At 49.4% G+C, this 24,952-nt stretch overlaps 1 protein-coding gene across 7 annotated transcripts in view; it reads left to right on the top strand.

The window, feature by feature from the left end:
- Positions 1-23,808, top strand: part of TOP1MT (DNA topoisomerase I mitochondrial) — a 28,116-nt gene extending 4,308 nt beyond the window's left edge. For 3 of the 7 annotated variants that reach the window (XM_019289032.3, XM_019289028.3, XM_010404676.4), the window contains 10 exons: positions 4-191; positions 940-1,084; positions 1,820-1,963; positions 2,445-2,630; positions 3,126-3,194; positions 4,342-4,456; positions 4,933-5,060; positions 5,709-5,803; positions 6,268-6,417; positions 6,493-6,820. In XM_019289032.3, coding sequence (XP_019144577.2) covers positions 4-191; positions 940-1,084; positions 1,820-1,963; positions 2,445-2,630; positions 3,126-3,194; positions 4,342-4,456; positions 4,933-5,060; positions 5,709-5,803; positions 6,268-6,417; positions 6,493-6,721 — 1,449 coding nt within the window. In that variant the 3' untranslated portion in view covers positions 6,722-6,820. Of the gene's footprint in view, positions 1-3; positions 192-939; positions 1,085-1,819; positions 1,964-2,444; positions 2,631-3,125; positions 3,195-4,341; positions 4,457-4,932; positions 5,061-5,708; positions 5,804-6,267; positions 6,418-6,492; positions 6,821-11,782; positions 11,994-22,310; positions 22,431-23,340 lie in introns of those variants that run through there. The other 4 variants (XM_039550027.1, XM_019289030.3, XM_039550026.1 and 1 more) reach the window with 3 other exon arrangements.
- Positions 23,809-24,952: the final 1,144 nt, after the last annotated feature.

The following is a 24,952-nucleotide window of genomic DNA, read 5'->3' as shown; positions in this document are numbered from 1 at the left end:
CAGAAGCTGAAGGAGGAGGCGGATAAGATCCAGGAGGAATATGGATACTGCATCCTGGATGGGCACCGGGAGAAGATTGGCAACTTCAAAACTGAACCTCCAGGGCTCTTCCGTGGCCGTGGGGAGCACCCCAAAATGGGGATGCTGAAGAAGAGGATCATGCCAGAAGATGTCGTCATCAACTGCAGCAGGTGAGTTGTCTTGGAAGTGCTGAGCTCCTGGGACGTCCTTTGGGATTGGGGGCCCAGAGTTGGGGTTTTTCCATCTTCTACAATTCCTGTTTTCCATACCCTGAGAGTATTTTTCCCTCTGAGTTATGTGAGCTGGACTGGTCTTAAGCCACCCATTTGGAGACCTTGATTTAAAACATTCCTCACCAGTCCAGAAAGTTTTCCTGTTGTTCCCAGCATCCAAATGATAAACACCTGGTTATGGGAAAGGTCTGGAGCACCGGGAGCAGCTGAGGGAGCTGGAGGGGCTCAGCCTGGAGAAAAAGAGGCTCAGGGGGGACCTTATTTGCTCTCCACAACAGGAGGGTGGATCCAGGTGGGGCTTGGTCTCTTCTCCTGGATAATAAATGATAGGAAAAGAGGAAATGGCTTTAAGTTGTTCCAGAAGAGGTTTAGGTTGGATAATTGGGAAAAACTTCTCCACAGAAAGGGTTGTCAAGCACTGGAAGAGGCTGCCAGGGCAGTGGTGGAGTCACCAGTCCTGCAGGGATGTGAAAGCTGTGTAGATGTGGCACTTGGGGACTTGTGGGTTTGGTGGTCGTGGCAGTGCTGGTTCATGGCTGGACACGATCTTGGAGGACTCTTCCAACTTTAACGATTCCATGTTGTGGAGCAATTTTGGGTGGATTCCATGTTTTCTCAGTGGTGGTGACCATCCTTGGCTCACCTCTTTCTTCATGGCCTGAGGGCAATTCTGCTCTTCCCACAGGGATTCCAAGATTCCCGAGCCCCCAGAAGGTCACAGGTGGAAGGAGGTGCGCTTTGACAACACGGTCACCTGGCTGGCCTCGTGGACAGAGAACATCCAGAACACCTTGAAGTACATCATGCTGAATCCCAGCTCCAAGCTGAAGGTTGGAATGGTGCCTTTGGTCAGGTGAAAAAATCTGGGAAAGCTGGGATATGGAATATCAACAAAATGCTCCCTTTTTTTGGCCCTTTACTAAAAAGGGGATAAGCAAAATGAAATGGTGAGAGGGAAAGGACAGATGATTGTGAAGCATCAAACTTATTCCAAGGAATGGGTTGCTCCTGGCTGAGTCATCCTGGTGCCACATTCCTCATGTGTGTCCAGGGAAGGCTGCTGGAAGCCAGGAAGGGGCTGAGAAGATCCGTATGGGCCAGAGTTGGGTTGAGTTCATTTATACCAGGAAGTGGAGGGTAGGAAGAGGTGGGATTGAACTCTGTGGGAAGAGAAAGGGGATTTAAGGCTATTTCCAAGGGCTCCAGGAAAGTGGGAATGCTGCCCAGGTGTGGACACAACTGAGGAAGTCCTGTGTCAGTCCACACTAGTGTCTGGGGAGCCACCTTTGGCCATGATTTGACCACTTGGTCCTCGCTGTGCTCTGGATGGTGGAGAACACCCTGACTTGGCCAGGATGTAGATCCAGCACGGCCAGCAGAGGGCACAGAAACCCTGGATGAGCTCTTTCTTCTCCAATTTATTCCCTTCATGGATTTTTCCCAAGAAAACAATGGGGTTTGAGCAGGATTTAGATGCTGGAGGTGTTTCTAGAGCAGGACTTGACTGGTAGGGGTGGAACAAAGATGGGGCACGGAATGGAAAATATCCTGGTTTCCCATTCCAGGGGGAGAAGGACTGGCAGAAATATGAGGTAGCTCGGCGCCTAAAGGACGTTGTCCACGAAATCCGGGCTCAGTACAGAAAAGATTGGAAATCCAAGGAAATAAAGAAGCGGCAAAGAGCGGTGGCCCTGTACTTCATTGATAAGGTATCCACAGCCTCACCCCAGGTCCCCCATCCATGTGGAAATTGGGAATTCCCTCCCCTGAACCACCCCACTTTGCAGTTTTTGGTGTTTGTTGGTTCTACTGCCCAGGGTGGCTCTACATGAGGAATCTGGGGATGATTATGGAATCCTGGAATGGTTTGGTTGGATAAGACCTTAAAGATCATTTCTTTCCGACCCCCTGCCATAGGCAGGCACACCTTCCACTAGACCAGGTGGCTCCAAGGCCCATCCAGCCTGGATTTGAGTATTTCCAGAGGTGTGCAAGATGAAAATTGTCCCTAGGGGAAAGTGTCCCAGCCCATGGCAGGGGGTTGGAACCAAGCGATCCTGAAGGTCCCTTCCAAATCATTCCGTGAATCTACAGATGGAGATGACCCAATCTCCTCTAGTCCTGGTCCACTTTAACAGCCTGGGAAAGGGGAATTGAGGTGGGATGGGATGGATGACTGTTTCCTTCCAGCTGGCCCTGCGAGCTGGGAATGAGAAGGAGGAAGGGGAGACTGCGGACACGGTCGGCTGCTGCTCCCTGCGTGTGGAGCACATCCAGCTGCACCCCCAGCTGGATGGGCAGGAGCACGTGGTGGAGTTTGACTTCCTTGGGAAAGACTCCATCCGTTACTACAACAAAGTGTCCGTGGAGAGGCCGGTGAGTGGGGAAGGAATAGAGGAAGTGCTTGGTTATCTGGATTCCCTCAGTGTTTATCAGTCCCAAATTTCCATCCAAAACCGGTTACCAAGGTGCCTCCTGTGCTTTAGCCCTGGAGAATGGGAGAAATTTTGGGATAGAACTTTCAAGGTTGTTCTACCCTGGGAACCATGAGGGAGAAGTCCCACCTCTTGCTGGAGCACCCTCAGTTGGCTTGTGGGCATCAGGACTTGAAATATCTCCATTTATCTTTAATTCTTTTCCTTTGCTCATGGGAAAGATTTTAATGCTGTTTGTGGGGAAACTGGAATGTTGGAGATGGAAAAGATGGGGGAAACACCCATTGGCACCTTGAAGTTGAGAGGGTTGGTGGGATGTGCCAACACGAGGGTGAATCAGAGTCCATCCGGAAGAGGAGGAGGCAGAGATGAGGGAGATGTCTGGAAGCAATTCATTCCTTGGCTCTGACCAGAGCTGTCCTTTTTCCCTCTTCAGGTGTTCAAGAACCTGCAGCTGTTCATGAAGAACAAGGACCCCACCGATGACCTCTTTGACCAGCTCACTGTGAGTTGTCACCTCGAAGCTTTTCAAACAGCACCGGTGGCCCTGAGGGAGGAGAAGTCAAACCGTGACACCCTTGGCCACCGTTGGTGGTCATCCCTTTGCCTGGTTTTAACTCTCTGCTCTCCAGGGACACCACTGTCACTGTTTGAACACCCTGTGATGTTTTCCAGCCTCCTTCTGCCCTGGAGCATCTCTGCTTCCCTGTGTCCCTGCTGAGGAGCTGGATTCCTGCTCCTTCCCTCCTCCAACTCATCCACTTGGGCCTTTTTGAGCCTGGGAAAGGCTGCCCACATTTGGGAAATTCCTGGAGGTACCAGACCTCGGCTTTTTGATGCTTTTGCACCTCATCGGGGCTCCACAGAAGTGGGAGAGGTTGCTGGAGGGATGTGCTGCCTTCCCTCCTGGAAAAACCTTCTCCCTCATCTTCCTCAGGATGGGATATGTGATCCATGAGCAGCCCCATGTGCTCTGTAGAACAGAGATGTGATATTGGGTGTGAGGCCAGAAAAGACCTCTCAGATCATCAAATCCAAGCCTTAACCCAGCACTGCCAGGTCCACTGCTAAACCGTGTCCCCCAGTGCCAGTGTGTGTCCTCTTGAACATAGATGCGCAGAAATTTTTGACTTCCAGAGAGATTTTTTTTGTGGATTTAGGCGGAATTTCAGGCCAGTTTTGGGTAGATGATTGATCTGACCCCACAAGTAGCTCTACAAGCTGCAGAACTTAATTTTTTTTTAATGCCTAATTTTGGTTGCTTAGGCATAAGATGGTCTGAAAAAAAAAAAAGATTTGTCACGGCTTCTGCTTGTTCTATTCCTGGTCTTTCATGGAATCATGGAATGGTTTGGGTAGGAAGGGACCCTAAAGACTGTCAAGTTCCAAAGCCCTGCCATGGGCAGGGACACCTTCCACTATCCCAGGTTCCTCCAAGCCCTGTCCAACCTGGCCTTGAACAATTCCAGGGATGGAGCAGCCACAGCTTCTCTGGGAATTCCATTCCAGGGCCTCCCCACCCTCCCAGGGAAGAATTCCTTCCCAGTATCCCATCAAACCCTTTACCAGTTTGAAGCTGTTCCTCCTTGTCCTACCACTAGAATTCCTGATGTGAGTTTCCCTACACTTTTCCTCTGTTTTCCCTCCTCCAGACACACTTCCTGAACAAACACCTCCAGGACCTCATGGATGGTTTGACGGCCAAAGTCTTCAGGACCTACAACGCCTCCATCACCCTGCAGGAGCAGCTCAAGGCCCTCACCAACCGTGAGTTCCAGTGGTTGTGGTGTCACCAGCTGCACCCTGGGACCAAAGGGCTCTGGAATGTCCATCCATTGCCTCAGGATCCCTAAAACTGCCCATGTCCCACCTGGGCAGGTGATGCTCCACATAGCAGGGTGGGAGTAACTTATGGGGGTGAGCAGCAGGTTGGGAATGTTGGTAAGTGAGAAATGGTGAACTCAGGGATACTCTGACTAACTGCTTGCCAAAATGGGAATATTTTTCCCTCTTCTCCTTGTGCTGCCGGTTGGTTGCACTATTTTTGCCTCTTTGTGTGCATGAGTGATGAGTCACAGCATCAGGTGGTGGTGCTCAATTGTCCTTCCCCAATTTCTACAACCATGATTGCTCTCCCTGGAGAGAAAATGCGACAGCAACTTGTTTACCTTTCCTTCTTCTGTATTCCCTGCTTTTCCCAACTCCTGGAATGGAGACAGAGTGATGCTTTCATTTCTTTCCAGCTGAAGACAACGTTGCAGGAAAGCTCCTGTCCTACAACCGAGCCAACCGAGCCGTGGCCATCCTGTGCAACCATCAGAGGTCTATACCAAAAACCTTTGCCAAGTCCATGCAATTCCTTCAGGAAAAGGTGAGACAGACCCAGATGAGAGATCCCAAACCTAATCTGGCCTCTGAATTTTATTTTTGGGCTGGGGTGATATCTGAAGGAATTACCTCGGTCAACAACATCAGGGAATGTCCTGGGAATAGTGGATTGCAACCCAGGGGTGGAGAGGGATGTGGTGACCTCAAATACTGGGGGGAAGCACACTTGGCACAGAATTTGGGTGAGTTTTTATGAGTTTGGGGCATTTTTCATCACTCTGTGTGTTCAAACTGAGCTGGGGGCCTTTTGTGATGGCAGCTCTGGCCCAGTTGGATCAAGATCAGGGAAATTGGTTTTCCTGCAGAAAGAGCAGCTTGAAAATACCTCAGATTACCCCTTTTAATTGTCCTCAGCTTTTGCTCACACCCCACTGATGGACTGGGACTTTTTTGAGGTCTCTGTTGCTGTCCCAAGTCCCTCAGTCTCAGGCAGGTGCAGAAGATGAACAGATTTAGGAGCTCCAAGTGTTTGTGGCATCTGGGCTGTGATGATATTTTAGAAAATGCTAAAAAATGCTTGAGCCCAGAAAATGCTGCAGGGCAAGGAATGATGAGGGAAGGAAAAGAGGGAGGAGGTTGAAACCTTCAGGGAGTTTGGAATTGTTGTCTGACTTTATTTTCACCTTCACAGATTGATGCCAAGAAGAAACAAGTGGAGGAAGCCCAGGAAGAAGTGAAAAAAGCTGAAGATGAGTTCGAAGACACAAAAGATGCCAAAGCAGAAGCGTGAGTGGCTCTTCCTTGGAATCCTCGCTTGCAGAAGTATCCAGAGGGCCCACGGATGGGGAAGATGTGTCCCAACACCCCATCAGAACACGAATGCCCATGTTTGGGATTGGAGCCTTCTTGTCCCATGAAAGATGGTTCAGATCTTGTAGATGGTTCCCTTAAGGGATGCCTTTTGCTATCCCAGGTTGCTCCAAACCTTGTCCAACCTGGTCTTGAACACTTCCAGGGATGGGGCAGCCACAGCTTCTCTGGGCAACCCATTCCAGGATGCTGGATTTTGTTTGCCCAACTTTGGTGGTTGAAATTACATTTTTTATTGTTAATTTTTAATATTACAAAAGCATCTCACCAGATCCAAGTCCTTGAGAAACAGGTTGGTCCTGAATGGCACCTCTGACTCTGCCATTCCAGAGAATTCTTGGCCTTTGGGACATTCTGTGTTGTTCCTTCTCTGCCCTCAGGAATGTGGAGAGGAAGAAGAAGCTGTTGAAGAGGCTGGAGGAGCAATTGGCCAGGCTGAACGTCCAGGCCACGGACAAGGAGGAGAACAAGCAAATAGCTCTAGGCACATCCAAGCTGAATTACCTGGATCCCAGGATTAGCGTGGCTTGGTGAGTCTTGGGTGTGAAATCATGGAATGGTTTGGGTTGGAAAGGACCTTAAAATTCCTGTTGTTCCATGGGCAGGGACACCTTCCGCTATCCGAGGTTGCTGCAAGCTCCATCCAGCTTGGCCTTGGACACCTGCAGGGATGCAGTGGAGAGGACCCTGCTGGGTAACTGGTCCCCACTGGTGTCTTGTGGTCTGCACAGGTGCAAGAAATTTGGGATTCCCATTGAGAAGATCTACAACAAGACCCAGAGGGAGAAGTTTGCCTGGGCCATCGACATGGCCGGCGAGGACTTTGAATTCTGAGCTGGTGCCTTCCATGTTAAATCCCAAATCCTACTCATTTGGTGCTGTTGGGAAGCCCTTTTTAAAAATTTGCTGCTGCTGGGGACTGAGGGTTGTCTGAGTTTGGTGCCTTTTTTTTTTTGTATGGAAAAGCAAACACCTGGATTTCCAGTTGGAACAGGTATTGGTGACTGGGATTTGGGACTTTGGGAACTCTTAATTCCTCTTCAGAGTTGCCGAGTACTTGGGATTTTTTTTCTTTCTTCCTCTGGAGTCTTGGAAGGAGATTAAATAAGAGCCTTAATTGTGCTGATCAACAAGATCAGGTCTAATCCTGTCTCCTTGGGGTAGTGGAGCTGTGCTGCCCTTTCCAGACTGAATGGGATAGATGGGGAAACACAAAGTGATGACAGCAGGAAAACAGGGAACGGCAATAAAAACCCCGGGATTGGGTTAGGGGTGCACTGTGGGGAAAGGAAAAACCTCAGGGTTTTACATTTTGGGGGACTTTGTGCCCTTTCACCTCCAGGAGAGGAGAAAGTTGTGCAATGGCAGGGATATTAAATGGAAAAAATACGGGAGGGAATTTGTGTCATGGCAGGAGAAGGTGGGAAGGGAAGATGTTGGATTTAAAAGCAGTTTCACATTGCAGGGGGTTAAAATTCACCTTGGCCATGAACAAAGTGTATTTTAAGCATCCCCAAGCGGTTAAATTTTTGTCTGGGAGAGGACATCTCACTTGAGGCTATGTTTATTCCCTTATTTTCTTCACTTGGCCCTGGCTCAGCTCCTGTATCCAGAGCAGAAACTGAACTGTCCAGACAGAGGTTTAGGAAATAGGAAATTTCCTAGGAAACAGGAAAATGCTGGGCCAGGCTCTGTGGGACGGGTGGTGGGGAGTGGGACCAATATTCCTGGAGCTGTTCCTGTGTTGGGATGACACCTTTGGCATCATCCTTCCCACTCCAGCTGTGAATGGAGCAGGCAGGGATCAACAGCATAAACTGGTTGTGTTTGCTGCTTAACTGCCTGCTTTCCACATCCCCGAAAAGGTCCTATCAGCCCATTCCTGGCAGAATTCCCACATCCCAGTGGATACCAGGTGTGAGCAAACTGTTGCATTGGCAGCAAAACCTTCTGGTACCTCCAGGCTGATGTCCAGGGCTCTGTATTCCAAAGCTCCTGGTGCTTCCCATGTGTTTATTTCCACTCATTCTCGTGTTGAAATTGTTGCTGTTTTGGTTGGAAATGGAGGGCTTGGAATGCATTTCATTAAAACTGGGAGTGGCTTTTTTATACTGACTATCCATGACTGGAGGCTTTTTACAACTCATTCCAGGTGTGTGGTTCTGGATGTTCCATCCCTGCTCCAAAGCCAGGTTGGATGAGGCTTGGAGCAACCTGGGATAGTGGAAGGTGTCCTTGCCCATGAATGAGCTTTAAGGTTCCTTTCAATCCAAGCCATTCTGGGATTCTATAAAATAAAGGAGTAATTCCAGAAAGGCTGGGTTTTTTGCTGTCCCAAATGGTCCTGTCCATCTTCATCCTGTTTTTCCTGAAGTCCTCTGAATGTTTCTGGCAATATTCCATAGATCTTTCCCATGGCCTAATGCCCGGGAGCTTTTCCTACTGCTCAGGATCATGTTCTTATCCCAGAGAAGATGATCCCTCTCCCATCCCAATCATTTGGGGTTATTTAGTGGCTCCAAGCAATACTGGTGTGCTAGGATGAACCCTCCTCACTTTGGCCCTTCCAGGCATGGTTTCAACTCTCTTTTTCCAGTGTTTTTCCGAAGTCTGCATCCCTGGCAGTGCTCAGAAAACCTCTGGAAATGGCACTTGAGGACATGGTTTAGTGGTGAACGTGGTGGTTGGACTTGATGGTCCTAAAGGTCCTTTCCAACTTTCTGTGATGATGTAGGCAGAGGAAAACCTGTGTTTGAGGCTTTGGGTAACCCAAAATCAAGATAATGACAACAAAAATCAGAAAGGCAAAAGTTTAGCATTTTTCCATTGTGATGGCTTCCTCTTTTTCTTTAAAAAAGGGAAGTTGTGGTTTGTGACAAAACCAGAAGTGACACCTTCCCTGTGACTTCTTGGTTGCCTAATTTGCTTTTCTTAAGAGCCTTTTGTTCACTGTGGGTGGGAAGAGACCTCACCAAAAATCTACCGGGGACAAAGTTGACTGCTCAGGCTGGTGCTGGATGAGCTTAGGCTTGTTCTAGATACATAATGGAGCTTTAAAGAACAAATTAAAAAAAAAAATCCAAACAAACAAAAAAAATCCTGAAAAACCATCTGGGGGTTGGGAAGTTTGTCCCCTTCCTGCAGCCTGGGGATGTCCTACATTGATGCCCCTGGGCAGTGGTGATAGGGGGGCTGTTGGAGAAGATAAATTTAGGAGGTGGTGAGAAGTTCCTCTTGCCTTGCTTTGGTATCTGCTGCCCCTGCCCAGACTCTTCCCAGAAATCCAGGGTTGTGATGGCCTTTGGAGGGCTCGAGTTCAACCTTCTCCTCAAAGGAGGGTCAACTTTGGCTGGGTTGTTCAGGGTTTTCTCAAACTTAATTTCAGTGTTTCCACAGAGGGAGATTCCTCCACCATCTCTCAGGGTCACTGTTTTGGAAATGAATCACTGCCCTGGTGTAGGAACCCAGAATGCTGAGAAGATTTCTCTGCCTCTTTTGAAGGGTTCTTAGCCCCCTGAACAACACTGTTTTAACCTCCAACCTTGGAAAAAATTACCAACAGTGAGACAAGAACTAGAAAATACAGTGGTGTGAATTAGGTGATAGACTACTGTGTAAGATTGTCACAGGGTGAAAAGTTTAGAGGTTTTGGACTTCTCTTTGTAGTAAATAGATAAGAGTAAAAAATAGCAAAATGGAGGATTGTTGTTGTTCTCTAAACCTTCTTCTCCTTCTTCTACTACTCCATGTTCTGCAGTAAAAGTAGTTTAGGATGACTGGATAGAGAATTCCGCAGTTCCTGCCCGTGTTACTGAATAATTGGTAGGAAAGTGAAAATAATATACATTTTTCGTAACTATTGGTTAAATTATCTTTAAAAGGCTGTGTAAATCTTGATAATTAGAGACTTCACTCCTGCTTTCTGTGCTCTGTGCTGTACCTGGGTCACGCTGGTGGCTCTGTTCCTCTGATAAGACTTAATAAACAACTATCCAGCAGCATTGAAACTCCAGGAAAAGTTTTGGTTTATCTTTGAAACTCCTTGCAAGGACTTTTAGAAAATTCTCTCTCATCAGGAGGGATTTGATTTATGGCACGGTTCAGTGTCCCCCTGGGAAAGCTTTTCCTTCCTTAGATCTGGTTGGAGTTTCCCTTGATGCATCTGGAAGCAGCTGCTTGTCCTTTGTGCAGAGCCAGAGCCAGATTATCCTTGGACATCAGCTCCATGATTGTCTGTTAAAGGCAGCAACTCCATTTCCCCTCAGCCTGTCCTGTTCCATGGGGTCATTTGGCCCCAAATCTGGGATTTTGAACTTAAATCAAAGAATCATGGAAGGGTTTGGGTTGGACGAGACCTTAAAGATCATGGAATTCCAACCCTCTGCCATGGTCAGGGACATCTTGCACTATCCCAGGTTGCTCCAAGCCCTGTCCAACCTGGACTTGGACACTTCCAGGGATGGGGCAGCCACAGCTTCTCTGGGAATTCCATTCTAGGGCCTCACAACCCTTACATGTTCCCAGTATCCCATCTATCCCTGCCCTCTGCCAGTCGGAAGCCATTCCCCCTTGTCCTGTCTCTCCATGCCTTGTCCCAAGTCCCTCTCCAGCTCTCCTGGAGTCCCTTTAGACACTGGAAGATGCTCCAGAAGCTCTCCCTGGAGCCTTCTCTTCTCCAGGCTGGACATTCCCAGCTCTCCCAGCCTGGCTCCAGAGCAGAGGGGCTCCAGCCCTTGGAGCATCTCTGGATCTTGGAGATTCTCTGGATCTGCTCAGCAGCTCCATATCCTTGTGCTGATGATCCCAGCATTGGATTCAGCTCTCCAGCTCTGGTGACTCCAACCTAAGGATGGCTGGGGACTCTACAAACAATTCCCCTTCCTGCAGAAGTTGTTTGAGCAGCTGGAAGCTCCTGTGGGATCCATCCCTGGTTGTTGCTTCTGCCATCAGCATCTTGAAGACTTGGGAATATAAATCCATTAGCCAGAGCTGTGCTCATCACATCACGAACCTTCCCACGTTGTGCTCTCTCCTTGGGATGAGTAAGAATCTTGTTCCCTGTCCAACAGGTCCTCGTGGATGAACAAACCTCATCAGCCTCCTGTTTTCCAGAGCCACATTCTGTATTTTCTCATTGGCAGGGCTCCTCCCCTCCCCTGGCCCATCAGGTGATCTAAATCATGGAATCCTTTAGGTTGGAAAAGCCCTTTAAGTTCATCAAGTGCAGCCGTTAATTGCTCTGTTCACCACAAGACAATGTCCCCCCACATTTCCATGTCTTTTAAATCCTTCCAGGAATGGTGACTCAGCCACTTTGGGAAAGGGAGCTCATCAGCTCTGCTTGGCTGCTCTCTCATCTGCTTAATGATGGGGCCTTCAAACGTAGGGGACATGGAATTTTGGCTGATTTATCTTAATTGGTGTGGAGAGGGAAGGGGAGGTGATGGGGCATTTGCTGCTCCACTGCTGCTTCTCCCTTGCATCCAATCCCTGGAGCGATGGGATGAAGGGAAAAAGCCACCCAGCTGCAGCCTGGCAGACTCGTGAAAGGTGGGAAACCCCTGTGGGGATTTGAGGAAGGAAAAGGTGAAGGATTTCCAGAGGGTTTTTCCTCCCTGCCCTTCTCCCTCTGAGGTCTGATGTTGCAAAAATGAGGAAAAAAAAGGGAAATACAGAGCAGAAACTTTGAAGGGAATGTTTTGTCGGCTTGAGAGGAAAGGGGAAGAACATTTGAGGCTGCAGCTGCTGTGATTCAGGCGCTGTCTCTGAACTCTGTGAGTGGAGACATTTCCTTTCCCAACCTTTTTTAGTGGGAGATAAGAGCGTGGCTGTGGTTTGGCATAAATAAAACATGTGCTGAAAGAGCTCCCTGGATTTCTGTCCCTTCACACTCAGCCAGGCTCAGACGGATGGAAAATCAGCCCAAATTGCAGAGCCATTATCCCAGGCCACGTGTTTGGAAGTGCTGATGCCAAGGAAAGTGGCTGCAGGGAAAGCAACCTGAGAGAAATCGGATCCCTGGGATCAGCTGAAGGACTGGCTAAGGAAGGGCAGAGGAAAGGCTTCCAAGGAAGGATGAAATTCCAGGATTTCAGGTTTGTGCCCTGTGAAGGAGAGCTGACACTGGCTGTGGGGTGAGGATGGCTGCACATCCTGGGTCTCCCCCTAGGAATGAGTGGGTAACATCCAGCCTGGCTCTTCCCATCCCTATTTTTGGCCAGTGGACACCTCTGTTACTCAAAACAAAGAATCAGGAGAAGCTCAGCTGAGTTGTCCCAAGCTCTGAGATTGGCTTCTCCAGACCTTAATCCTGAGCCACTGCAAGCTGGGGCAGGAGAAATCCCAATAAATTACTTCGTTAGTATTCTTAATCCAAGTCAGGATTAAACTGCAATTATGATTTCATTGGCTTGGCTCAGGAATAAGCCTTGGGATAAAGGCTCTCCCAGCTGCATTGAGGCTTTTAAGTTCCTTCAGCTGCTGAGAGCCTGGAAGGAAGAGGGATCATGGAATCATGGAATGGTTTGTGTTGGAAAAGATCTTTAAAGATCATGGAATTCCATCCCCCTGCCATGGAGTGGCTTGCTCCAAGCCCTGTCCAAGCTGGCCTTGGTCAATTCCAGGGATGGGGCAGCCACAGCTTCTCTGGGAATTCCATTCCAGGGCCTCACCACCTTCACAGGGGACAATTCCTTCCCAGTATCCCATCTAACCCTGCCCTGTGGCAGCGGGAAGCCAGTCCCCTTGTCTTAGTGTAAAAAGTTCCTCTTCCAAGTGATGTGAGGTCTCTCCAGACGGTAGGAGCTTCCAGAAGTTCCCTGGGATTGCCCTGTGTTGCAGTAGGCAGGCACCTGATTACTTCCCAAAAAATGCCATGTTTCCAGGCGTGTGGGTGGAACTCAGGCTGCCCTTCCTCTTGGAAACAGGGCAGACGATTTCCCTGACAGGACGGGATAACAAGGAAGTCTCCAATCCTTTCCCAGGGTCACTTGGAGTCGAATGAGCTCATTCCGTGGAATCTCTTCCCTCTCTTTCTCAAGCTTTTGTTGGGATCTTCTACTCCTGAAGACTGGATTTGCCAAAGTGGAGGAGAATGGGGTGGCAATTAACTCAACCAGCTTTAATTAGGGCTCCTGCTTCGTTCCTGGTTGTCCCCCAAGCAGAAACAGATCCTGACTTTCGCACAGTCCATTCCTGGGGCAGGAAGCAGCACTTCAGTTGGAAGGGAACACCTGGAGGGGTTAAATCTCCACCTCCACCCCTCTCCTGTGCATCCTTGGATCCAAGACAGGATTTCTGACAAAAACAGGCAATGAACTCAAATGTCCTCAAACCCAAATCCTGCTGCTGCTGGGGCTGGAAGGTTGAAGGTGGTGAGGGGAGATAAACTGGCCCTAGAAGGTCTGGCTGCTCTTCCAAGCCCAGGAACTTGGCACAATCCCATTTTTTTTATTTGGCTTCTCTTCCTTTGCCCGTGGGACCCTCTATTGGAAGGCTACAGCCATAATTTCATTCCATTTTTCCTCTAGCCACTTGAGCAGCCTTTGGAGTGTGGCCCTTTAAGCAAAAACCTGGCTGAACTGAGGCTGTGTAACCCCTGACTCCCTTTTGTGATTAAAAAAAAGTTATCTTTATTTTTTTATTTATTTTATTTATTTGATTTTCCTCTCTGTTCTCACATTTGACAGAGCTCCTCCAAGGGGCTGGGCTGGGTCGTCCTCACAGGGCCTTCCTGTGTGCTGGGAAACATAAAATAACACCACAAAAATGACAAAAGCGGGAGATAAAATTCCAGAAATAGAACAGAGAATTGCTCAGTCCAGGTCTTCCTCTTTGAGTCTGAGACAAGGCTGTTTGTTATCCTTTTAATTTGGTATTTTCTGTGGATACTCCTCTGCCCCTCTCAGGTGAGGCCTCACCTGGAGCACTGTGTCCAGATCTGGGATCAGAAGGACGTGGAGCTGCTGGAGCGAGTCCAGAGGAGGCCACAGGGATGCTCCAAGGGCTGGAGCCCCTCTGCTCTCAGTCAGGCTGGGAGAGCTGGGAATGTCCAGCCTGGAGAAGAGAAGGCTCCAGGGAGACCTCAGAGCCCCTTCCAGTGCCTAAAGGGGCTCCAGGAGAGCTGGAGAGGGACTGGGGACAAGGGATGGAGGGACAGGACACAGGGAATGGCTTTAAACTGGAATACGGTACAGTTAGATGGGATATTGGGAAGAAATTCTTCCCTGGGAGGGTGGTGAGGGGCTGGAATGGAATTCCCAGAGAAGCTGTGGCTGCCCCATCCCTGGCAGTGTCCAAGTCCAGGTCAGACAGGGCTTGGAGCAAGCTGGGATAGTGGAAGGTTTCCCTGCCCATAGCAGGGGTGGAACTGGATGATCTTCAAAGCCCCTTCCAACCCAAGCTGTTCCATGATTTTACTACTGGCCACGAGCTTTGAGTTTGTAAAACCTCTGGATTGAGGCTTCTTAGATTTGCTCGGACTGAGTTTGTCTTGACCTGCCTGGGGCTTTTCTTCTTTTTTTGTTTTAATCTTGGCTGAGTGGCAAGAGCAATTTTCCTAATTGACCAAGTGGTTCTGGCTAATTAGCTCTGCTTTTGTTTAGCTTTGTATGGAGCAGCTGTAGATTTGTATAAATAGCAGCACCAAGGCATAATTCAGTGCAGGATGAAGGATTTGTTACTCTGATCTAAGGACACAGAATAGGGAAATTCCGGCTTGGAGGTCTTGAGGAGGGGAAATGTGGGATGATTGGATGGGGTAAGGCACAGGTTGCCCAGAGAAGTCATGGCTACCCCATCCCTGGAAGTGCCCAAGGCCAGGCTGGAAGAGGATCTGAGTAACCTGGGATAGTGGAAGGTGTCCTTGTCCGTAGCAGGGGGTTGGTTCGAGATGATCTTCAAAGTCCCTTCCAACCCAAACCATTCCATGATTCATCCTTGAAACAGGAATTAACACGCATGGAAAAGCCTCTATCCAGCTTTTCCCCAGGTGTTCTGCATAGGATTAGTCTTTCTTTCCCTGCAGTAGGCAGGACTTGGATGATCCTTGAGCAGCATTTACACCTCAGGATATTCTATGGAGTCACAGGAGAGAAATCCACATGCCCATAGCAGGATCAAGCCCTTCCCAAGGCTCCAAGATTGACCCCAACTGGGCAATCAAAAGTGGGGTCCTGGTTCTCCCAGAGTGGTTTCTCCTGGCTGGACCCAGCACATCCCCTTTTCTCTAGAACCATGGAAATCCAGGAATCCCCATCCTGGGGTATTTAGGAAGTCAGTAGACAGGGATGTATTAAGGGCTGGCCTGGGGACTGGTTTTCCTTCTCCTTCTTGCTGTCACAGCTCCCAAAAATCTTGAGCTGCAGCCTTGAAGTGCACTTGGAAGCTTCTTCTGCCATCCTGATTCCCCAGAATCATGGAATGGTTTGGGTTGGAAATGACCTTAAAGCTTATCTTGTTCCATCCTCTGTGGGTGGGGACACCTTCCACTATCCCAGTTGCTCCAAGCCCCATCCAACCTGGCCTTGGACACTTTCAGGGATTCCAACTTATGTGGACAACCTGTGACAGGGCCTCAACACCCTCACAGGGAAGAATTTTTTCCCAGTATCCCATCTAAATATTCCCTCTACATCCAGCATTAAAAAACCCCCGAACAATTCCAAGATGTTTATTATTTATTCTCTTTTTATGGAGAGCTGACTCATAGCAGGGCTGCTGGTTGGGAACAGGCTGTTCATGGAATTACACAGGGAATAAAACAAATGGAAGTGAGTAGGAGGAAGATCCAATCCAGATCAGCACAGCCCCAGCTCTCTGCATGTCTCAGCCAGATGGAAATTTCAGGAGGTTTATGGAAAAAAAAAAAAGTCTTGAAAAATAATGGATTTACAGCTCCAGTGGCATGGTTCCAGTGTCCTCTCTGGAGAAGGTCTGGGATTTTGGATATGAGATTTTCAGGGATGGTCCCACCTGGTCAGGTCAAAGCCACACTGAGGAACGCATTAACAATTAAAAAGTGTGGCCAGCTGTGGGATAGCCCTTGGAATTGTGCATGGGTTTTCCATGTATTATTGGTATAGATTCCATGACAGCTCTTCTGCAGGGATTCCAGCCCCACAGAAGCTTGAAGGGCTCCTTTGGAGCTGGACGTCTCTGTTGGATCCCCCCATTAATGTCCCCACTTACAAGTGTAATCCTTTATGTGACTTAATCCAGATCCCTCTGGGATTTGGGCAATACAGGAGTCCCAGAGACACCATAAAACCAGGGCATATCCATAACCAGGGCATATCCATAACCAGGGATTCGGGATGGCCCTGGGGCACCATTTCCCTGTCCTGCTTGGAAGAGAGGAAGCCAAAGGGCAAATACTTGGGATTTCAGCACCTTGGTGTATCCCAGCCCGAGGCTGCCCACACTTGGGTCCTGATCCTGAGTGTCTTCCCCATGGGAATAGACATGGTGAAGCACCTGGACACCTCCAGAGCACCCAGGAATGGGGAAAGTGCAGGAGATTGGCAGGAGCAGCCACAGAGACTGAGTCCTTCAGTGTTTGGCATGCAAAGGGTTTAAACCAGTGTGGATCCAAGATCTTCTTGGTTTCCCTGGAATCTGAGCAGCTGTGAAGGTCTGATATGAGGATAAATCTGTGTCAGGGGGATGGTGGTGATAGCTCACCTTGGTGTCCTGATTTTGAGGAGGTCACAACCAGGAAGGATGCAAAGAATGAGCCTTGCAGGATCGGCACAGGGAAATCCCTGTGGAGAAGGATAAAGATGGAAAAAAGAGGGAAGGAAAAAATCACTGTTCAGTGTCATTGGGTTGAGGAAGGGAGGAGCTGGAGCTCCCACTCATCCAGGAGGTGCTCAACACACAAAGTTCCTCTTCTCCCAGGGCCATTTGTCCTTCAAAGTGTTGTCATTCCTGCCAAAAAGTAATGCCATATCTGGCCTCTTCCTCCCTCAAAACTCCACAAAAAATGAAGGATGGGGAACAAGATTCTGCAATTGCTTCACCAGGTTTTATTTAGGACTGGAATATCCCCGGTGCTGAGAACCAATTCCATCCTGCAACCTCTGGTGCGCTAGAACGGGGTGGGGGAATGGCAAAACAGAGATTGGGATAGATGGAATTATCTGGGAATCATCTGAGATGCCACCTGAGAACGGGTGAGGCAGGTGTGTCACCCTCTGACCACAGGGAAGCTGAGTGGGTGAAAACTTCAGGACAAATAACAGGAAAAGGTCCCATGAGGCCAATCCATGATGTTTCTGTCCTTCCTTATCACCACGTTTCCTATGTGGATACTTTTCCCAAGGCCATTTTGGAGAAGAATCCAGTATAAGGCTCCCAAAAAATGAGCAGATCCCTATTCCTTGACTTCCAGTCTCTGTTCTACATCCAGGAAGACTCAACAGAATATTCCAGAGGTCAGGCAAACAAAGCCACGTTTCCATGGCTCCAACACAGGCATGCAGCGCAGTGTTCCAGAGCCAAGAATAAATCCAGGATCAAGTCCTCATCCTGAAGGATGTGATTCACACACCTGCAAGGGCCTGATCTCCGAGGATAAGCCTGAGCTAGGGAAATAAACAGTTGCTAGGAACATCTCTGATCTGGAACATCATCCACAGCATTTAATTGATCGTTTTAATTGTTGGCACGTTCCCTGGCAAGATTCTAGGATGGATCAACCACCATTACTCCATGGAATATCTGGAATAAAACAAAGGAGGTGGAACAAAGGAAGGATTATTCCCAAGAGACTGATATCCGCCTCTTGGCCTCTGTGCTGGAGATGGTCCTGGAAAAGTTGAATTTACTGCCCCAGCTGTAGCCTATGGATCCTGGGACATCTTTTTTCCAGATCTTTGCCCTGACCCAGCCAAACCTCCCATGCTCCAGTCATGCTGCTGCCATGTGTTGGCCATCCAGGGTGACACCACCATCCCGAGGCTCCTGAGGAAATGCCAGCCATGGCAGTGCCACACCTGACATGTGCATCACACATCCCCAAGGCCATGATGGTAACTTCCCAAAAATCTGGCTCAGTGGGCCACTGGCAGCCCCCAGAATGGGAACATTGTGCAACATTGTGCACCTCTGTCCATCATCCTTCTTGTCCATCAATCCACTCCTCCCAGTGGAGCTGTGGTGGACCACTTCCCATGGCCTTGGAGATCCTCTTCCTGCTGTCAGTGAGGAGCAGATTTGAATCCCTGGTCAGGCAAGAGATATTTGTGTCATCAGTCCTTGGAACTGAGGGAATAAACCCTGTTAATCATGGAATGTTTTGGGTTAAAAGGGACCTTAATGATCCTCTTGTTCCAACCCCCTGCCATGGGCAGGGACACCTTCCACTAGACCAGGTTGCTTCAAGCCCCATCCAACCTGGCTTTGAACACTTCCAGGGGCGGGGAGTCCACAATCCAAATCATACTGAAGAGTAACACAATTATTTTTCCATTTTTTTCCACAAAAAACCAGTCAAAACTGGTGAAAACATGAGGACTGAGCTTTTCCAGGGTTCTCCCACTGCTGCACGACACTGAGCCTTGGCTTCCCAGGCTGATTTCCAGACTCCCCCAAAGAGTCACTCCTGATGCCACGATGAATCACACTGGCCAATCCTTATTCCCTGGAACAGGTCCTGCTCTTTGGTCGCTGCCTGGTGACACCTGGCAGCACTGACACACCTCCTCCGGCATTCCCGGGGCACGCAGTCCCGAAGCCTGGCACGGTTTCATCTCTTGGGCAAGAGATGTGGTTTATCCTCTCCACGCCCAGGTGTAGATCCATGGGAGAGGAATGGCTGGAGCTCCTGGGGTTATCAGGGCTGACTTCCCCATCCTGTTGATCCAGTTTTACGTCAGCAGAGCCGGTGGTGTCAGAAACCTCCAAAATATCTGACAATCGACCAAAAAAAGCTCTCCGCAAGAATCCCCCCACCTTTTGTTTCCTTGGAAAGGAAGATGTGGTGGGTTTTGGTGTCTCTTTGAACTTCCTCTGGCCATGCCTTCACTGTGATCAGTGATTGATCCCACTTGATGCTCTGAATGTCTTGGATGAGCATCTCCTCTGCTTCAGGGAATTTTGTTCACCTCACTTGGCTCCTGCCAAGAAAATCATGTTGATCCCCAATCATTTTAACCTTCACCTCACCCAATCTTTCTTCCACACGTTTTTGGAGCCTCTGCCTCTTTTTCTTCTGCTTCTCCATCTCCTAAAGCCCAGGCTGTGTGGATCTCTGCTCTCTTTTCCTGCAGGAGGGAGAAGGATGGGATAAGCAGACATCTGATTGCCCAAGCGGCTTCACTCCAAGGGGCTCCTCCTGCTTCACCCTCTTTGGTGGCTTGGTGATTCATGGAGATGTCTGCTGATATCCAGCACTAAATATCCTGATAACTCCTTGGAAGCACAAGTGGGACAGGCAGTCAGCTGGAAGCCCCAGAACGAATGAAGTTGTCAGCTCCAGCTCCACCCCTTTCACGCAGAGAAATCCTAAAGGCTGAGGACATTTTTGTCTGACTGGTATTGAGCAGCACTTTGAATTGGATGCTCCATGGAAAAGGGGGACAAAGGTATTTTTAACCCTTGCTGGAAGTGTTCAAAACCAGGTTGGATGGGGCTTGGAGGCACCTGGAAGATGTCCCTGTCCATGGCAGGGGGTTGGAATGAGATGGTCTTTAAGGTCCCTTCCAACCCAAACCATTCGATGATTTTATGATTTAAGACTTTGCAGGTAACCAAGTTATGCATTTCCTGTCCCCATGAATATCCAGCTTGGTTTACCTTGACTGTAGATGTTGGGAGTTCTCCAGGCCTAGCCCTGGAAATGCGCTTGGCAAAATCCACCCAAACAATTCCATTAATTTATGCTACTTGTTCCCATTTTCCTTTGAGAAAAGGAACTCTTCAGCCACAGATGCAATGATCAGAACAAACCCCCCACCCAGACATCAGCAGCACTGCTGGCCTGACCAGAGATGAATTAAAGGATTAATCCCAATGAATGGTGTGAATTCCCAGAGTGCTTTCACTGCTCCCTGGAATTGCCAGCCCAGCCTGAAGGCAATGCTGAGGTGAGAAAACAACCCACGTGCATTCCTGGCCTCTCATCTGATCCATCATCCCTGCCCACTCTTTCCAAATCATTGGCTTCCTCATCACTCCATCCAAAGGCAGGGAAGATTTATATCCTGTCCCCAGGTGAGGGTGTTTTTCCTGGGCTGCGGAGACAACCGGGAGAAGATGAAGTTCTCCCTCCTTGCGGTGCTGGCTTTGGTCCTATTTGCAGCTCAAGGTGAGATTTGCTCCTAGATAATGTATAGCTGAGTGTTTTAGAGGTAGGTATGCCTCATATCCAGGGAAAGAAATCATGGAAGGGAGCTCCTCAGCTCTTGCAATGGTGCAGGTGAAGGACACTGCTCGTTTTGGAAGTTTTTATCTGGAAACTCAGTCTGGGTGTGCAAAAAGTTTATTTTCCAACGGGAAATTTCCCTGTCCTACTGGATTTTTATGGAAACGAGACAGAAAATAGGAGGCAGTTCTCACTGTTCTGCCTTTGAGAGACTTCCCAGGGAGTTTTCCTGTCGGGGTGGTGCAAGGCTGTGGTTATTCCTAAATTTTGATGAAGACAGTACAATGCTCTGTGTTCCTGGTCCACGAGAACAGGGCCACACCTCCAACATCTGCCCTTGTGCAGCTGTTTCTACCCATCTCAGAGACCCCACAGCTTGCTGACTTCAGAGATTTTGGGACAAAGTCAGGGAATTGAGGAAAAGTTGGGATGTGGATGGAATGGGTTAATGGTGGTGGGTATTTGCATAGTAATTTGTTTTTAGATGGTGCATTTTATTTCTTGGAGAGATGGTAAATTAAATCAGAGCCTTTTAAAGGAATATGATCCTATATCCTCTATAGACCAGAGAGAATAAACCTTATCCTCATTTTGGAGAGCGGGATGGGCTTTGCCAGTGCTTGGAATTGTGCCACACGTCCGGTGCAAAAAAAAGAATTCCTTGGAATAGTTATTTCTGGCCCATTGTGGCCTAAGAATACCTTTCTGCTATTTAGCTTTGTTCACTCACCAGAACAGTGATCCTGACAGATTTCCAAGTGTTAACAAGGCCTGGGAGACAGGGAGGTTGTCCTCAGTGCCAAAATGAAGCCTGGCCTAATCCACGTTGGATTATCCAGGCAGTAAAAATTAAGCATTCACTGCACGTGTCTTAGGGCTGAATACTCACAGCAGAGAGTAAAAAGTCCTTCTCCTCATCTTCTTTTTCCTTTAAACCAGGTTCTGGATTTATTTTTTGAGGGCACTGATATCCCACCCAAACACAAAGGCGTGGGAGCCTGACTTTAGGCTGTGGAGGTCCCAATTAATGCTCTTCATCTGCCAATGCTTTCTGCCTAATTAGGCTGCAGTTTAATAGTCCCCAGCAAGTAGAAAAGGTGACCCCAGGCCTTGGGACATCCTTGGAAACTCTTCCAGGAGTCCCTGCCCTTCCCTGCTCCAAGCATCACATCAAACCCAGCACCCTTGGCCTATCAAATTGAAGGAGGGGAGATTTAGGTTGGATATATGGAAAAAAATCTTCCCTGTGAGGGTGCTGAGGCCCTGGCACAGGGTGCCCAGAGAAGCTGTGGCTGCCCCATCCCCAGAAGTGTCCAACGCCAGGCTGGATGTAGCATTGGAAGAGTGGATTCAGGTCCTTCAGCTCCATGGCTTTCATCAGACCTGCACCTCATGTGTTTGAGACTCCATGAAAAGTAGGGGATAATTTTTGCTGCTGGCATTTCACAGAATCCCAGAATCATTTAGGTTGGAAAAGACCTCCAAGATCCTTGACTCCAACTTTTGGCTGATCACCACCAGAGCTCTGAGTGCCATGTCCAGGCATTCCTTGGACACCTCCAGGGATGGGGTCTCCACCACCTCCCTGAGCAGCTCCTTCCAGTGCCTGACCACCCTTTCCATGAAGAAATTCTTCCTGATGTCCAACCTGAACCTTGCCTGGTGTAGCTTGAGGCCTTCTCCTCTTGTCCTGTCCCTTGTTCCTGGGAGCAGAGCCTGACCCACCCCTGGCTGCCCCCTCCTGTCAGGGAGTTGTGCAGATCCAGAAGGTTCCCCCTGAGCCTCCTTTTCTCCAGGCTGAGCCCCTTTCCCAGCTCCCTCAGCAGCTCCTGGTGCTCCAGACCCTTTCCCAGCTCTGCTCCCTTCCCTGGACACGCTCCAGCCCCTCAATGTCTGTCTTGTCATGAGGGGACAAAACTGGACACAGGATTTGAGGTGTGGCCTCACCAGTGCCCAGCACAGAGGGACAATCCCTGTCCTGGTCCTCCTGGTCACACTGTGGCTGGCACAAACCAGGATGATTCCATCTCCCTCTTCCATGTTTTGTGTCTCTTCCTGCAGCAAATGCCCTGTACTGCTACACCTGCAACTGGGAACAAAGCAACTGGAGCTGCCTGAAGGCCGAGAAGTGCTCGGACAAGGATGAGTACTGTGTCACCAATGTGGCCTCCGTAGGAATCGGTAGGTGCTGGCTCTGGATCCCCTCGTGGGGGCTCAGGAACAGGACGTGAGGTTTGGGCTGGATTTTTTATGGGCTGAGGAGCTGTTGGGAAGCACCTGTGGGAGGTGGAGTCCTTCCTAACCTAGCCTGGCAGTGCTGGAGGTTTGAAATCCTCCTCCCCGTCACACGTTGAGATTGTTCTCTTCAGCTGTTGTTTTATTCCTGCATGAAAAATCAAGGGACATTGAGAGAAGAGGAAGGATCCTTCAGAGGAAGGATAAATAAATTTGAACCTTGATTCCTTGATCCCTGGGAGCAGAGCCCGACCCCAACCTGGCTGCACCCTCATGGAGTTAGGAAGAGCCAGAAGGTCCCTCCTGAGCCTCCTTTTCTCCAGGCTGAGCCCCTCCAGCTCCCTCAGCCTCTCCTGGTGCTCCAGACCCTTCCCCAGCTCCATTCCCTTCCCTGGACACGCTCCATCTCCTCAGAGTCTTTGTTGCAGTGAGGGCCCAAAAAGTGACCCCAAGATTTGAGGTGTGGCCTCACTGGTGACAAGAAAGGGGAAAAATCATTCCCCTGGTCTTGCTGGTCACACTATTTCTGATCCAAGCCAGGTATAGAGTGGAACAGAATTATTTCCCTCAAGCAGAGAAGCCTGGAAATGTGATTTAAATCCAGGAAGGAACGTTGTCATTGCATACCTAAAAATGTCTTGATATGTGGATCCATGCTGGGAAGTGCTGGATGCCCAGCATGGATATGGAATTCCTTGCGTAGGAGGCCACCAGGCTGTGGTGGGGCCAGGGTGGCTCTCATGCTGATATCTGGGGCTGCGGGGGGACAATGGGACTCATCAACCCAAATCCATCTGCACAAGGATCACTCAACAAATCCCACTGCTAATTCTGCTCTCTCCCTTCTCTGGGCCAGGCTTTTTGTCCTTTTGGAAGAGGATCACCAAGAAGTGCTCTGACACCTGCCCACACCACAACTTCAAACTGGGCCTGGCCACCTACACCTCCTACTGCTGCCAAAGCTTCCTGTGCAACCTGAGTGCGTGCCCGGGGCCCCGGCTGGCTCGGCCATGAGGTGCCAGGGAGGCCCATTCCATGTCCTTCTTCACCTGCTCAGTGGTGCTGGGAGAAAATGGATCCTGAAGGACTGAAGAGCCTGGCCAGATTCCCCCAGGAAGGTGTGGACATCAAACATGAGGAACAGATAAAGTGTTGTGGTCATCATCTTGCCCTGTGGTGTCTCCCAACCTTCTTCTCATTTTCTTCTCAACCTTCAGCTCTGTGGCTCCAGTATCCCCACCAGAGTTCTGAGTGCCACATCCAGGCATTCCTTGGACACCTCCAGGGATGGGACTCCACCACCTCCCTGAGCAGCTCCTTCCAATGCCTGACCACTCTTTCCATGAAGAAATTCTTCCTGATGTCCAACCTGAACCTTCCCTGGTACAACTTGAGGCCATTTCCTCTTGTCCTGTCCTTTTTTCTCTGGGAGCAGAGCCTGACCCCTACCTGGCTGCCCTCTCCTGTCAGGGAGTTTTGCAGAGCCAGAAATTTCCCCCTGAGCCTCCTTTTCTCCAGGCTGAGCCCCTTTCCCAGCTCCCTCAGCTGCTTTTGGGGCTCCAGCCCCTTCCCCAGCTCCGTTCCCTTCTCTGGACACGCTCCAGCCCCTCAATGTCTTTGTCCTTCAGCTTTGGGAGGGAGATGCTCCTTCTGCACTTCCTGCATCTCCAGAGGGGTTTCTTCTGGAATTTTATCCTATTTTGGGTGCAGTCAGAGCCACAGAGTGGCAGGTGCTGGGAAAAAAGAACAACCCCTCTTATCTGCACATCTGTCCCCACCTCCACTTCCAGCAGCATCCTTGGGAATCCCTTCCTTCACGTGCTTTGCTGTTGGAGGGGGGGGGGGGGGGTGGAGGGGGGGCAGCAGCTCTCTGGATTCACAATTCCTACCACTTGGAATTGTGTCTTCCAACAATCCATTCATTTGGCTTTCCCTCCGCCATCTCCCAAAGCACCAGCAGGGGAATCATGGAATCATGGAATATCCTGAGTTGGAAGGGACCCACAAGGATCATCAAAGTCCAACTCCTGGCCCTGCACAATCCCACCCTGTGCCTGAAAGCTTTTTCCAAGCACTTCTGGAACTCTGTCAGGCTTGGTGCTGTGACCACTTCCCTGGGGAGTTCCAGTGCCCAAAGACCCACTGGATGAAGAACCTTTTCCTAAAATCCAGCCTAACCTTCCCTGACACAGGGACCTGAGTTTTTCCCTCAGGTCCTGGGCACCAGAGAGAAGAAATCGGTGCCTCCTCCTTTGCTTCCCCTCATGAAAAGCATTTGCAGCATTTGGGTTGAGCTGCTGAGGAAACTTGGAGAGGTTTATAAGGAGAACAGAGATTCCAGAGAGGCCAGATATTTAATGGAGATGTTTCCAGAGGCTGCAGAGAAATGAGGGTGAAAAGGAGCTGGAAAAATAAACAATGACAAGACAACAGAGGTTTTCCATTGCCAGATGTGTTCTGAATGCCTC

The sequence above is a fragment of the Corvus cornix genome, chromosome 2 (genome assembly GCF_000738735.6).
Source record: "Corvus cornix cornix isolate S_Up_H32 chromosome 2, ASM73873v5, whole genome shotgun sequence".
Taxonomy (NCBI): Eukaryota; Metazoa; Chordata; class Aves; order Passeriformes; family Corvidae; genus Corvus; species Corvus cornix.
This window is presented reverse-complemented; position numbering and strand designations above follow the sequence as displayed.